This window comes from Balaenoptera borealis, assembly GCF_965194805.1.
Source record: "Balaenoptera borealis genome assembly, chromosome: 6".
Lineage (NCBI taxonomy): Eukaryota > Metazoa > Chordata > Mammalia > Artiodactyla > Balaenopteridae > Balaenoptera > Balaenoptera borealis.
In genome coordinates this window covers 72,127,606-72,143,462 of record NC_138863.1, presented here as the reverse complement: position 1 = coordinate 72,143,462, position 15,857 = coordinate 72,127,606, and the positions used below count along the sequence as shown (strand labels likewise).

The 15,857-nt window shown below is 35.6% G+C and overlaps 1 protein-coding gene across 6 annotated transcripts in view; it reads left to right on the top strand.

Annotated features, from left to right (window-relative positions):
- The window catches only part of MARCHF7 (membrane associated ring-CH-type finger 7), a 45,390-nt gene that overhangs the window by 2,356 nt on the left and 27,177 nt on the right, over positions 1-15,857 (top strand). For 5 of the 6 annotated variants that reach the window (XR_014245554.1, XR_014245555.1, XM_082395296.1 and 2 more), the window contains one exon: positions 12,312-12,476. The exons of the other annotated variant lie outside the window; for it this stretch is intronic. Coding sequence is in view for 3 of the 5 variants with exons in the window: in XM_082395297.1 (XP_082251423.1) it covers positions 12,312-12,476 (165 nt within the window). In the remaining 2 variants the exon portion in view is untranslated. The remainder of the gene's footprint in view (positions 1-12,311; positions 12,477-15,857) is intronic. 6 annotated transcript variants of the gene reach the window in all.

Below are 15,857 nucleotides of genomic sequence, written 5' to 3'. Positions count from 1 at the left end.
GAATGGAGGGTTAGAGCATGACATGAAAGACTTTCAGTAGTGTTTTAGAAAGTTAGTGCTCTATGCTGTTGGGAATAAAGAGCTGTTGTGTTCCTAAGCCAAATAAAAAATGATTTTAAATTATCTATGCTGATGCATCCTTCTGTTACTACAGATAATTAAGTGCTAGTAATAAAGAACAGTGGGGAATGCATAAGTGAAATGCACAAGGTTGTATCAAACCTTGTTTTAACCAACAAATTAAACTTAACTAATTTTAACCAACAGATTTTTAACCAACAAATTAAACTTAACTAATGAACCTTTTAACTGTTAAATAACTGAATCAACAACTGATCACATTAGTGCAATTACAATTTAAAACTGAGTAAAGATTTTGAGTTCTAAGATCTACTTGAATTCACTAAAGCAGAATTATAGTGAAATAATTTATCTTCTCAATTATTATTTTGCAAAACTTCGATTTTTAATACACTTGCTAATCATAAGATGAACACAGAAATGGGGAGCAGGATAAAATTATAATTTGAGAGTTGGCTGGGTTTTACTTTTCATGATCTTAGTTTTTAACTTTTCTTCTCTGGTCCAAACTCATGTGGTCAAAACTGGTTTTTCTTGTTCTCAAATGTATTTCTCTGTGGCTCTACTGGTTAGACTAGATAAGTTGAACACCTGGTTTTAAAATTACCTACTGTCATATACCCACTTTTGTCAATAACTTTAAGAAGGCAGATTTTGAACCTTAAAAGTTAGTTTTCATCTCTTCATTATGATCATTGCACTTCAGTGTAACGTGTTTCCCACTTTCAGAATAACTCTAAAATGGTTTCCAGTTATGGAATGAAGATTGAAACTTGACACAGTTTAAATACACTTCAAAGGAGGACAGATTATTTCAAAGTATTCTAACGTAGACTTAACATCATAGTCCTATTTTCTCATGGAGATGTTGAACTTTTTTCTAGTTATTGATAGTATTTTTTAAGACCTGGGTGTATCTTTATGTCTTAAATATTTGTCAGCTAAAAATCAAGGCATTTTTTTAAAGACCCCAAAAGTTCTGTGCTTTAGAAGTGCTTTCCTTATGTGACTACCTTTAGTTTTCATGTCTCCATGTTCACTAAGATCAATAAAACACTACGATTTCCCATTAAGAAAAAAAAATTTTTTTCCCAGAAGCAGATTTTTTAAACAAAAGTATATACCAAATAGAGGTAAATAAAGGAATTGTAACTGTGTTTATATTTCTGGAAGATTATTGGCTATTGAAATACATTGGTATTTTCTATGATAACTCTGGTCTTCATGCCATGAATTTATTGTGTAGTAATGTTGTGCTTTTGGTAATTCAGTAACTGTAACTCCCCTGGATATTAAAGACAAAGTCTAAGTTAGACCCTGAAATCGAATCAGATTTTTCATAAGACCGGATGCATAATGATAATTGTAGGAAAGTAAAAGAAATGTTACAAAGCTTTACTCTATTGCTACATAACACACCACCTCAAAACCCTGTGGGTTAAAACTGCTGTTTACAGTGTTTTTACAGCTCTGTGTGCCTGTTGGGTAGTTCTGGTTTCCCCTGGGTTCACTCATGTATCAGTTATTCAGCTGAAGGATTCAGGTCCAAGATGGCGTCACTCACATTTCTGGCACTTGGTGTTGGTTAAACATGTAGGCTTTGCTTAGTGTGGTCTTTTATGACATGGGGGTCCCAAGACAGCATTCCAGGAGAGTGAAAGTGGAAGCTATAAGACTTCTTACAGCCTTGGAAATCATACAATGTCATAGTGTATTCTTAGTCAAAGTAAGTCTCACAAGGTAGCCCACACTCTAGGGGTGGGGAAATAGATTCCACCTCCTCCCCTGCAGACCAGCAAGAGGACAATGCAAAAGGGTGTGGGTATTCAGCTGGGAGGGATTTGTAGCCATACTTTGTAATTACCACAGGTTGCTTAGAATATTTTAAGAACAGACATTCTTAAGGATGTCATGACTGGGATTTGCTTTAAAATAGAGGAGGGTGAAATAGTCAAATGTTGATAATTGTTGAAGAATGTTGTTTGGCTTCTGAAGGCTCATTATTGTCTCCACTTTTGTGTAAGTTGGAAATTTTTTCATAGTAAAAAAAAATTTTTTTTAAAGCGTACTCAGGTAACCTAAACTCCACTTTGCAAAGTGATTTTGACCTTATTTTCCATTTATTATTTACCAGAATAGAATAGTACTCTTGTTGCTTAGTATTTACTACTTCCTTTGTGGTGTACAGATACTAAGGGGTATAAACCAGCAGTACTACAATTTAGAAAGGGAATTGTTTTTAGGAGTTCTTTATAGATTTTATAGATTTTATTGTAATGTAAGATTAAAAAAAATATTTTTTCATCTGCCAGTAACTGTTTCCCTTAATTATCAAACTTAGGTCAGATACATGAAAGAAGTTTTGGAAAACTAAGTTAAGAAAACAAAACCCACCCAGATATACAGTAAACTGTGAATAATGGCTATTTTTTCCCCAATTTTGTATGCATATACTTATATAAGGTATGTAAGTTTTCTTTACTCAGCAGCAAGTATTCTCCTGTACATAAATCTGAATGACTTTAAAAAGTCTTTTTACTATGTATTAAAGACAAATTTCAAATAATGAAAAAGCCAAAATAATGCCTACTAAGCTGTTTGTATGAAAATCTTTTAACATCTGATGGTATTGCTTAATAATAGCTGGTATTTGAGGATTATATACTGTGTGCCAGCAAAGCTCATGATATACCTGTAAAGTTGGTACTGTATTATTCCCATTTTGTAGGTGAAGAAATTAAGCATTAGATTAAGCCTAGAGTCACACCAAGTAAGGGATAGACTTAAAAGCTTGCATTCTCAAAATTATGTTTTTACAAAAGTTAGAAGTTGGCTCATATGCTAAAAATTGGGCAATGCTTAATTTATCTTGCCTATCCTGTTTCCTGTTTTGGAAAAAGAACCTTTGTTAATGAATACATTTAAAATAAAGAGAAAGTCTTAGGTGTAGGTTGTACTGTTTGTTAATATGAATGGGGCTGGGGCCTTTTTGTTTGTCTGGTCATTTGGTTTATGACTACTATGTGACTGTTGACAGATTCAGAACAAGACTGTTATTGTAGGAAGGGGACACAGTGATCTGTAGAGGATAACATGAGAGGCTCTGAGAGGATACATGTTATTTGAGAGATCCCTTTATAAGCAGAATCATCAAAAAACCTTTGAGCGTTGCTCTGCTATTTCTCTTATCTTAGGAATTAACAGCTTTCCAAATTTGGTAGAAAACAAAAATTCAAGTCCTATTTGGTAGGCAACTTGTGGCGGTGCTCAGAAAAAACTTTACTCTTAAGTAATGTGTAGAACTCCTTTGTTCCAAGTGTTTTCCTATACTGCCTGAAGTTTTTCAGTTTACTTTTTCATAGTGCCCTAAATTCTACTAATTAGACATTCATGGGGGGGGGGCTACCAAGAGTGATGAGATAGAAGGTATACAGTTCAAGCAGAAGGCAAGGAGGTAGCATATGTGTATGGGAAAAAGTAAAATCAGTGTAAGTGATTGAAAATCAGTTAGCCCAGGTTGCTCTCCTGGGTTTTCAGAACTATTTCTAGCATGCTTCTAGACCTCTTTTGGGTACTTCAGGCTACCTGTTTTCTAAAACCAACTCATCTTGGTGTGCTTCTTTGTCCTCCACTCCCAACTCCCTGCAAATATATAAAGAGAAAAATGTTTTTCATCAGTATGCTGAATAATCCAATCCCTCCCCCCCCCCAACCCCCAATACATTCTTTTCTACTTGGGATGTTCTGAATCTACCTTCTATCCATATTTTGGCTCTTACTAATTCGTTTGGAGCCACTGTGTATCTTCCTAATAACTTGTCCTTAGTTTGGGGCGTGGGGGGGGTGGTTTGTTTTTAGCTGTCTCAAAATTTTTAGTAGATAGATACTGAGCCTACTAAAGCCTATAGCAGTAGTTTCTTCCCCATGGTTCCACAAAGGTAATAAAATTATTGACTTTCAGAATTGTAAGAAATGGAGGGAGCTATATAAATCTATTATTAAGGCTAGGCAAAACTGAAGTTTTGTTGGACCACTGATTGTTTCATCTTTGAAAGCTCTAATTGCCTGTCAGGAACTTAATTTCTGGGGTCCTTGGGAAGAAAAGTAATACACAACCTGCTCGTAAAAAGCTTCAGAATTGTTGCCTTATTAAAGTACAAACTTCTGAGCAAAGGACACAAGATTGCCTTTACAATCTGGATATAATCTACCTTATGTATTTATATCCTTGAGAGTCCTTCTTGTTCTCTCTCCTTTTCCAAGCCTTTGCTTTCATCCCTAACACATTATTTTCCATTTTCCAATTCTTAACATGCTTTAGCATCTTTATGCTTTCTTCCTCTTTTTTTATTTTCTATCTTCAAAGGTCAACTCAAATGTTACCTCATCTGAAGTCTTTCTCATCTTGTTGGAAATTTTGGTTCCCCATTCAATGCTCCCATAGCATTTTCAGAACTTTCTTAAGTGTAATGATTTTTAGCAGTCTGGTATGAATGTGTAATCTAGCAATTAGTGTAATTGCTAATTATTTTAGTTGGTTTTTTGGGGGCTTCTTGACTGATTGGATCAGTTCAGCCAATTTCTCTTCAAATTTTTTCTGTGCTCTAGTTCTTTCCTTCTGTAACTCTAATTAAACGTACAGTAGTCTTTTTTACTGTTTCCTCAGTGTCTCTTAAACTCTCTCTTGTATTTACCATTATCTGTTTTTCCGAACTTCATTCCGGATAGTTTTCCTCTAGCCTATTTCCCAGTTCCCTAGTTTTTCAGTTTTGCCTAGGCTACTGGTAAATGCATCAATTTCCCAGTTTGCTAACACTAGGGCCATCTCTTCATCTGGTTCTGTTGATTCTGATCTCTTGATGATGAACTGTTGTGTTTTTTTTTTCCTTGTATTTTTGTGTCTTATAATTTTTGATTGAATGGGAAACAGTGGAAATAAAAGAATAGTAGAGACTGAGATCAATAATTTTTATGCCTAGATATGGACATACTCTTTTGTCAGACTGTTAGTGTGGTGGGTTGCGTTGGTTTAGTTTGTAGTTAAGCTGGGTTTGAACTTTATTATTGCTTTATGTATTTTCAAAGTATTGCAGTAGTGGATTGCTGCTGCATGGTGCTTAGTGTGAGGCTGGAGTGCTGGAGGATTTCTTTGAGTATTCTTTCACTAGCCTCAACTTCCTGCAGGCCCTGCACCACAGAGAGGTCTAAGGCTCTAAGGCTGTTGTAACTCCCTCAGCAGTAAACTGCTGTACCTTCCTATTTGGAGCAAAGTTCATGGTGAAAGGAGGTGTTCTATGTTTTATGCATCCTTCTCCAGTCTTAGGCGGGCTCTGTGTGCCTGATCCTCAGAGGTGGGGCTGTCCCAAGATTTATGCCCTTTTCCCTGTCTCCTGGGTATAGCATGCAGGGAGACTCCTGCCACCTCCTCCCCACCAGGGTGAACTGGAACTAGGATTTTTTTTAAGGTGGTAGTTGGAAGTTAAGTGGAAAAGGTAGGTTAGAGTTCTGGATACTGGGGCAAAGAATTTAGACTTTGCTTTTAAGGTAGTAGAAGAACAGCTGAAAGTATGATTGGGGAGTGGTGCTGTTACTAGTAGGGTGAAAAGGCCTTTAGACAAGGCCTAGTGTGGTATTATTAGAGACAAACTTTGTTGGTTTACTTAGAGTAGGCCTCATATTCAAGTAAAGTCTTGCTGAAAAACATTGTAAAATTCAATTTAAATTTGTCTGTTTTAGTATAAGTTGTGTGATAGGTTTTCAGTTGCATTTGACATGAGACTATGAGATCTTGTTAACTTGCAGATAGCATTGGGCACAGAATTTTGCATGTCAGGTAATGAGAGAATTTTTTGAGGCTTTTTACCTAGACTGAGAAAGTTTAAGTTAAGATTATTTCCGTAGAATAGATTTGAATTGTACTGTTTATAGGTGGGAGAAACTTTTTTTGGTCTAAACCTCCTTTATGGTGTTTAATGGGCCACCAAAAACATGAACTTGCTTTAAAGAGCTTTTCAGAGGTTTCCTAGGAAGCCCAGCTGAATGAAATTACCTATTAAAAATGTAGTAATTTTTTCTAGGTAACAAGCCACAGGTTTATGAGATGAAAGACTACATAAATTTTGGAGTTGGTATGAATATCTGTTTTCCACTTCTGTTGCTCATGCCAATTACTATTAAAATGCCTGAAGGTAAGGGAACACTTAACAGTGATATTAAGACTAGTTGGGGGCTTCCATGGTGGCGCAGTGGTTGAGAATCTGCCTGCCAATGCAGGGGACACGGGTTTGAGCCCTGGTCTGGGAAGATCCCACATGCCGCGGAGCAACTGGGCCCGTGAGCCACAGCTACTGAGCCTGCGCGTCTGGAGCTTGTGCTCCGCAACAAGAGAGGCCGCAATAGTGAGAGGCCCGCCCGCGCACGGCGATGAAGAGTGGCCCCCGCTTGCCGCAACTAGAGAAAGCCCTCGCACAGAAACGAAGACCCAACACAGCCAAAAATAAATAAATAAATAAATAATAAAAATAAAGGAATTCCTTAAAAAAAAAAAAACTAGCTGGGTAAACTAGCAGTTAAATATCAGCTTCAGAGAATCTTCACAAGTTGAAAAGTTCAATATAGTAAAAATCTCAAATATTGATCATAAGATTTTTGTGGCTTTGTGGTTCATTACCTTCTTCCTGCATTTGAAGTTGAAGCAAGTTCTGAAGAATGGAAATGGAATGACCTCTTGGAGCTGTCAGTGCCTCAGCTTACTCAGACATAGATGTGTTGATAAGGAACATGAGCACACAAGTCCAGTGGATCCATCATGCCTAGGACTTGAGTGAGGCTCAGAGAGTAAAAATTAAGCATGTTAAGAATGGAAGCTTCATAGCAATGAGGGCTGTATGCAAATTGAGTGGCAAGGCATAGCAGACAGGCACGTATCTCTTCTTCTCAAGCTCATGCTTCACTATCCTATCTGCCTTCACTTACAGAATACAAGTTCAAAGGTTAAAGTATTAATAATTTCAAGATGTCAGCAGTAGAGCTTTTAATCAAGCACAGGGTCCCATGTGTCTGCATAGGTGGACACACATCTATAAACCAAGCCCTGGTGATAAGTTTTTATCTTATCACTAGAAAGACAGTTCAACTATCCAACTCTAGAATCAAATTTAAAGAAATTTAAGGAAACTAAATAGTGGCAAAAGGAAAGTAAGAGGCTATTATATTGACCACTGAGGAAAGATTGTACATATGAACTTTTTGTGCTTTACTCTTTAAGTCTTGGTTAAAAGCATTGAGCTTCAGATACTTTTTTCCTGCTAGTCTTTTTTTCTGGCTTATACCTCTTCCTTTAGAGCACTTAAAACTGTTTAAGTTGTATGGTTATTTGTGTCATTTGTTCTCTACTAGACTACAGCTTCTTCATAGTCATTATCTTAGTAGGTTCAGTGTTGTCCCCTCTCCCTGTCCCTTTGTTTAGTATTAATTAATGTGCCTAGCACATACTAAGCATGTAAAAAACTATTTCTTGAATGAATGAACTTGAAAAGATGCCTTATAGTACCTTGTAAGTGGTCTGGTAGAAGTTTTTCAAGGACTGCTTATTTTATTTAATTTTATTCATTATTTCTACTTTTTGTGCTTTTGACCTACAACTTATACAACCAGATTACGTAAATTTTCTGGTAACACCTACATTGTCAAAATTCAATCAATTTATGTAGAGGAGTTGCCAAAAATAGTTTCATGCAGTATAAATTATAGCTCTCGGAGGACTCTGCCTCTTTGCTTTCTCCCAAGAGCTTTGTTTTGAGAGATTTTCTACTAGGTTAGTTTTATTTTGCAAGTAAGAATTGGGTATAAATATAATCAAAGTAAACTACAAGAGGTATGATTAAGAAGCACTGTTATTAAAGAACCATCTATAGACCTGTATCTTTTTAAAGACATTTTATCTTTCCTTTTAAAATCCTCAACAAATACAGTCTCTTGTTTAGTGTTTGTAGAGCCTTCTTGATAAAATAACAAATTTGCTACTTGTTAAATCTTTTATGGGCTGTTGCATGTCAGTATTTAACCATTAGTATTTTTTCTACTAATGTATGCCTTCTTTAATTGTCCAATTCATAATTCACCTTGTTAATAAAAATTTTTGTATGGATGTATATATAGAATTTATAAAAAGCTGAAGGTAGTAAAGATTTATATTAGGTGACTGTATACTTTATCATTCAAACCAGGTCACTTTTAAGAGACAACGCAGGTACTATTAATAATTGTCGCAGGTTAATGAGCACAAATTAGGACTTTTCTGGCCATAAACTGGGACTGGTCTAGGCAAACCAGGCAATATGGTCCTCTCTGCTTAAAAGGAAAACAGCAGTCCTTTGCCTCACCCTTTACCTCATTCCCAGTCCCGCTTTCCATAGGCAGCAATCCTCACCTTTTAGCTGTTTTAGGATTTACCTTCATATTTCTAAATGATGTGTTCATGATTTTTTAGTATTATATATGTGCTTTTTTATTCACCATTGTCCTTACTTCTCCTGCCCACCTCAATCACACAGCATATTTGTAGCAAGATTGATACAGTATATGTTTACACTATCATAACTATATAAATATTAAAGAGTTCACCCAAACACTGCAGCATTTCCTTTTTCGAACAATAGCTCTGTTTTCCCAAGTTACAAAATTAATGTATTAAATTTGCCCTTTGTTCTAAGTACTCAGGATTTTTCCCCCAATTGTATCATCATCTCTGCCACGAGCCAAAATAGTTTCCGTATGATGCTATTTTTTCCTGAGAACTTTGCTTCCATTTTCAGTGATCCTGTTCCAGTCTTGATCAGTTTGCTCCCTATGCTTTCTGCGTAATTTTGTAACTGTTTCCTGGGTTCTGTGCCTGGTTCTTTAATTCTTTACACTCCCATTTTCCTAGAACCTGCTTTTCATTTAACTAACTTCCTATGGTTTTGTTTGTTTTTTAATTGTTTTTTAAAGTCTTTCATGTCTGAATACTCTTTTCTCCACCTCACATTTAGTTGCTAGATTGGAGTTCAATGCTAAATTTTTTTCTCAGTACTATAGGCATTGCTTTATTGTCTTGAGAGTTTTTAAAGTTGTAATTAAGAAACCATTCTGATTACTTTTCTTTTGTATACGACCCGTTTTTCCATTCTTGTAAGTTATAGAATCTTCTCTTTATTTCTGGTGTTCTGAAATTTCAAGATGATAAATGGTACTTAGTGTTGGTCTTTTTTCTTTGATCCTGCCCAGTACTCTTGACCCCTTTCAATGCAGAGATTTGTGTCCTTCAATTCTAGAAAAGTTCTTTCGTTTCTTTGGTAATTTTCTCTACCTTATTTTCTTTTTTCTCTCTTTCTGTAACCATAGTTACCGTCAAATGATTGATAACTCCCCTGGACAATTCTCCTGTTTTTTGAGTTACATTTTCTACTTCTGGGAGGTGTCCCAGTCTTTCTGTTGGTTTATTTTAGTGTATCACATCTCTTTTTTAAGTGTGTAACATTTTGAATTTCCACAAGCTGTTCATTATACTGATTGCTTTCTCAAGCATCCTGTTCTTATTTTATGAATGAATGTCTTTTGCTCCCTTTGAGGATGGTAATTAATTAGCTCCTTTCCCCAGATTTTCTCTTAAGTTCCTTTTTTTGTTATTTACTTTAGTCTTATGGGAGGTTTTCCTTGGATACCTAGTGATCCTTGATGTTTGTCTATTAGAGGGAAGCACTAAAAGAAGCTGATTAGAAACTCTTGGTAACTGACTAGTGGACTTTGCTTTGGGTAGGATGGTCAAATGGCAGGCTAGCTGTGTAATTGGAAGCATTCCAAATGTCAGTATCCAGAAATCTTATCTCTGGTATTTTGTTTGGTTTTCTGACAGCATTGTAAAAACAGCACCAGGAAAGAGTTTTTGGGTCTCAACATTGAATATATAGATTTTCTTTTATTCCTTATACTTAACTTTTGCAGAGATGATTGTATATTTGCTGGGGGAGTGGGGGTGGGGTTACATGGGAGATCCTTATTCTCCAGAGAATAAATATTCTGTTTTCAGAAGAATGGTGCTAGGGGGAGAATTGGGGGTTTTACTTCTCCAAGTACAGATTTTAATTCAGCTACTCCATGCATCATCCCTTTTTTATGATACCTTGTATCTCCAGGTCTTGATTCTTTCTAGGATGCTAAAGCCAACTGCTTTGCTTCCAATTCCTACCTCTTTCTAAAAAATACCTAGAGTGTATTTTTTATCCTCTCTGCTGAATTACTCTACCTCTCCTCCGACTTTTTTGGATTTTCCAAATATAACATTGAAATCTCTTGCCTTTTATGGTCCCTTTTCCTGTTCTTTTCATAGTTAAAGCTTTTGGATTCATCGACTGTCATTTTATAGGGGTTTTGGAAAGAGGGACCAAAATAGATGCATAAGGATTACCTTGTCATGTTTAACTGGGACTTCAAACAGACCTTTTCTGATAAGCTATCTTTGATTTCATCATGTCCCAGAGTATAGCTTTTACTCTGGTTTCTCGTTAGCTAGATACTCTTAGTCGAGTAATTTTAATTGATACTAGGCTTGTGTTATGTCTTTTTCATGTTTGTTGTGTATCCTACTGCAGTATAGGCCATATGTTTTGTTGATGTTTTTGCATCTTCATCCTCTTTTTTGTCATTGCTTGACACCATGTTTTTGAGGCAGATATTGAAAAAGGAAATTCTTTTGTAGTAACTTTTAAGGTAGAATGATGCCAAAACTTAGTTGATAAGTTAATGAATTGAAAGTGAATTAGATATTTTTAACTTAAATGTTTAGATTTGAAGGTTTTAATACAGCAAATATACCTATCTAGGCTGCATATCAGGCAAGTGAAGTACATTACTTTGTTATTGCCTTAATTTCAATCCACTACCAGAAAAATAAGGGAATAATTTTTGACCTTGAAAGTGGGTAACTGGGAGGAGTTGAAGAGATTATTGTGATTTCTTTTCTTTTTACTGATACTTTCTTTTGCCCTTCTCTTTTTACTCTCAAGACTGGTGGTATCTCAGCTGTTCAGAGGCCGCATTGTAAATCCTTTCCCCAGAAAACTTTAAAAGTTTTTCTTTAATTTATAAAATTAATGTTTTTATAGCAGCCTTACTTGTAATAGCCTAAAACTGGAAACAGTCCAGTGTCCATCCACAGTAGAATAGACAAATAAATTGTGTGTATTGATACAGTGGAATATTATATAAACTAATTAGAGTGAACTTACTACAACTGCATGCAACAGCAGAATTAGTCTCACAAATAGAATGTTGAGCAAATGAAGCCAGACATAAAAGAGTACATGTTGTATGAATCCATTTATAGAGAGAGTTAAAAAATAAGGCATAGTTAATGGTGACTCTTGGCATGTGTTGAGGAATGTTTAGTGAAGAAAACTTAGAAATTATTCTCACTTTTGAGAAGGGGAGACAGGAAAACAAATTACAGTGTGTAGTATGATGTCTTAAAAAAAGTATGTACAAAGTGGAAGTAACACTTGATCTTGTTTTAAGACTATGCCCAGGAATTGAATGGGGAATCTATAGACTTTGCAGGCACATACAAAATCCTGTGAGAGCATATTGTGTTAAAGAGTGTACAGATACTACAGTATAGCTAATGCTATGGTATGAGTATCGAACACTCATAATAGGAATAACAAGAGTCAAGAGCTAATTCGTGTAGGATTTTATTTACTTTTTTACTTTATTTACTTATTTAGGCTGTGCCGGGTCTTAGTTGTGGCACTCGGACTTCTTAGTTGTGGCATGCAGAGTCTTAGTTGCAGCATGCATGCGGGATCTACTTCCCTGACCAGGGATCAGACCCGGGCCCCCTGCATTGGGAGTGCGGAGTCTTACCAACTGGACCACTAGGGAAGTCCCTAGGATTTTATATAGAGAGGAAATTGAATAAAGAAAAGAGCTCAGACTTTAGAAACAACAAACCTTAGTTTCTCATCACCACTTTTATCATGTTTGCTTCATTTTATGGGCAATAGGGAACCTTTGGTGGACTTCAGACCTCTTCCTGTAGAAGGAGAGTGATGATAATCTCACAGTTTACCATACCATATTTGGTTAATTTGCATGGTTAATTCTTGATTTGAGCTGATCATTAAGGAGAGGATTAAGAATCAAAGGTTTGCATGTTTTCCAAAAGGCAATTAATCAAAATTTGCATTTCACAGGAAACATTAAGAATGGAGTCTAAACCTTCAAGGATTCCAAGAAGAATTTCTGTTCAACCCACTAGCTCTTTAAGTGCTAGGATGATGTCTGGAAGCAGAGGAAGTAGTTTAAATGATACCTATCACTCAAGGGACTCTTCGTTTAGACTGGATTCTGAATATCAGGTAACATCTTAATTTGGAATGTGTGTACATACACAGTCTCATTTTCAAAATCCTTGGGGCCATGTGATTTTCTGGATTTTAGAAAAGTAGTAGAGTGTTTTTATAACACCCTCAGCTGGATCTGAGGCATCCTGTAATCAAAAGATTAATATATCTGCAGCAAACTGATTTAATGTTCCACACTAGCAAAAACTTAATGTTTTTCAAAGTTTTGAACTTAAGAATTTTGAATAAGGGATTGTGGTCATAAATAAAATGTTCATAGTTTCCAAAGACTTGGAAACCTTTTAACCTAAAAGCATTGAAGTATCAGTTGAATTAACAGGCTGTCTTTTACATGAATTATGGGTTTTATTTTTACAGTTAGTAATGAGTTTGCATTGATTCGTAATCTACATAAAGTAATCTAAGTTCCTTTTATGTAGCTAATTTTCCTTAGGACCAATAACACTTTGGTTTTTGAAATAGTTTATTTGTGTTATAACAATGGTTGTAATATAAACAGTGTAGATTTCAGAGGCATGGTTTGTAGCTTTAACGCAGTTTATCTTGCTCATCTTTCAGATGTTAAGTTTATTGCATTATTGGCTGAACACCTCATTAAATCGCAGGAGATTTGCAAAAGTCTGATGTTTCGGTAACTGACTCTAAGAGAATCCTTTAGTGAAAAGGTCTAAGTCTTAAGTAATATTTATATATTTATATATCATGCAATGTACTATATGACAGGGTCATTCGAAAGTTCTGTGTAGTAACAAGCATTTTATAAAATACTCAGAGAAAGACAAATGAAATAAAATAATTTCTCTAAAATGCCCATATTTACTGCCAACCTGCTGACATTATGTGTACTGTTTACTTTGACTTATTTTAAATGTTGTTTGATAATGTATTTTTTTTACTCTGTTGCTAGGCAAGAATACGCTTACCAGAGGTGCAGAATAACATATTTTCCATTCTACAGAAATGTTGTGGGTTAAATGATTGTGACTTGTTAAGAGCACACAATTGGGGTTTTTTCCTATATTAATGAAATTTTGTCTACTGATCTTTGTCTAATTTTTCGTATAGCTAATTAGTGAGGAACACAGACTCTGAAACCAGACTAAAAGTCTTGAATATATTTAGAAAACTTATTGACAGTCACTTTAAAATAATATTTTCAAACTTCTTCTTCCAGCTTGTTCTTAATGTCATAGATTATTCTGAAAGTCTAATTTTTCATTGTGGAAGTTAAACAAATGCAAACATGTAAAAAAAATTTAAGTGTTTTATTGATTCTTAATAAGATTAATCAGTTTTATAAATTTTAGTGTTTTCCTTAATGTTTTTCAGTTATTTTAAGTGGTTTCCTATCTTTTTTTTTTCTTTCTTTAATGGGTTATACGAATATTTCCAATCTTGTCAACTATTCGTAGGCTGGTTTGCTCTTTTAGTTTTGATTTAGGAACTGAAATTCCTGTGTTCTTGAGGAAAGTACTTTTCTGTTTCCTCTTCTGTGAAATGATGATAATGGTAATTTTCTCACACAGTTACTGTTAAAATTAATTGGAAGAAATAATACATGTAAAGCACTTAGAACAACAGTGCCTGGAACCTAGTCAGAGTTCAGATGTTACAGGTTATAATTATGATTGTTACTGCTGTTATCATTTCCTGGGTTTGCATTGGTTTAAATAGATAATTAATATCCTTAGGGGACAGTATAATATGTTATCAGAATATTTAAATTATATATCACACATTTAGTTTTATTTAATATTCTTAAGATTATTCAGCAAGATGTGTATTTAATGAATGAAAGAGACCTTTGAATATCAAAGGGAGCTTTTTTGGTTAATTGCTGATATTTTCTGACTCAAAACTGTCTGAGACACAACACTCCCCCCCCCTTTTTTTAAAAATAAATTTATTTGTTTATTTATTTATTGGCTGCGTTGGGTCTTCATTGCTGTGCGCGGGCTTTCTCTAGTTGCGGCCAGCGGGGGCTACTTTGTGTTGCAGTGTGCGGGCTTCTCATTGTGGTGGCTTCTCTTTGTTGTGGAGCACAGGCTGTAGGCACGCGGGCTGCAGTAGTTGTGGCACACGGGCTTAGTTGCTCCGCAGCATATGGGATCTTCCCGGACCAGGGATCAAACCCGCGTCTCCTGCATTGGCAGGTGGATTCTTAACCACTGTGCCACCAGGGAAGTCCCTCCCCTTCTTTATTAGTGAACCTGAAGCTTCAGAAAAGAGGGTCAGAACAGGGCATAGTAGTTCAATCTCATTTACATTATGGATCAGATGATAAGAAAACACCTTATTTATACAGTGCTTGACATTTTGCAGCACATTTTTAATTTTTTTTTTTTAAATTATTTATTTATTTATTTATTTAATTAATTAATGGCTGTGTTGGGTCTTCGTTTCTGCGGGAGGGCCTTCTCCAGTTGCGGCAAGTGGGGGCCACTCTTCATCACAGCGCGCGGGCCTCTCACTATGGCAGCCTCTCTTGTTGCGGAGCACAGGCTCCAGACGCGCAGGCTCAGCAGTTGTGGCTCACGGGCCCAGTTGCTCCGCGGCATGTGGGATCCTCCCAGACCGGGGCTCGAACCCGTGTGCCCTGCATTGGCAGGCAGACTCTCAACCACTGCGCCACCAGGGAAGCCCACATTTTTAATTTTTAATCTTAGTTAAATAGGACAGATGCTTGTGTTATTTCATAAATAAAGATCTGAAATCTGGAAAGATAAGTGGTTTCTCCCAGTCACAGGATTAGTATACAGTGTACCTGAGCTGAAGAATCTAAGACTTCTGGATAGCATTGTGTCTTTGGGAAATGTAGGTTCTAAGTTCCAAAGAATTGATTTTCTAAATGTCTTTTGGTTCTTGGCCATTTGTAAGCTGGGCTGCCTCTGCTATTAATCTTGCTGATATTTCTGTTACTCTATCTTTAAATTTTTGTTACAATTTGAATGGTAGAAAACTGTGATCACCTTAATCTCTTTGGTAACAGTAAGTAGAATATTAGATATTTTTGGAAAGAAAATTTAATTTATGTAATTCATATTGTTAAAAGTGAAAATTTGGGAGTATTCTGTGAATATGTAATTATTTTTGTTACTTTTATATATTTTTCTGTAACTTAATTTGAGCAACCCCTAATCCCACTTCTTGCTTTGTGGAGAGATTGATTACTTTTAATATGAAATAATAAAATAGGCTTTTTATGGAGGTTCTAGGTGCTTTTTACAGTTTTTTTACATCTTTTTCTAGTTTGTATATTAAGTTACAGAACTCAGTACTATTGCATATTTTGCAAAGTATGTATTTTCAAGAATTAAAATAACCAATGGTCATTAACCTTTTTCTTGCTCATTTTGGTTTGTTTGTTTATCTGCT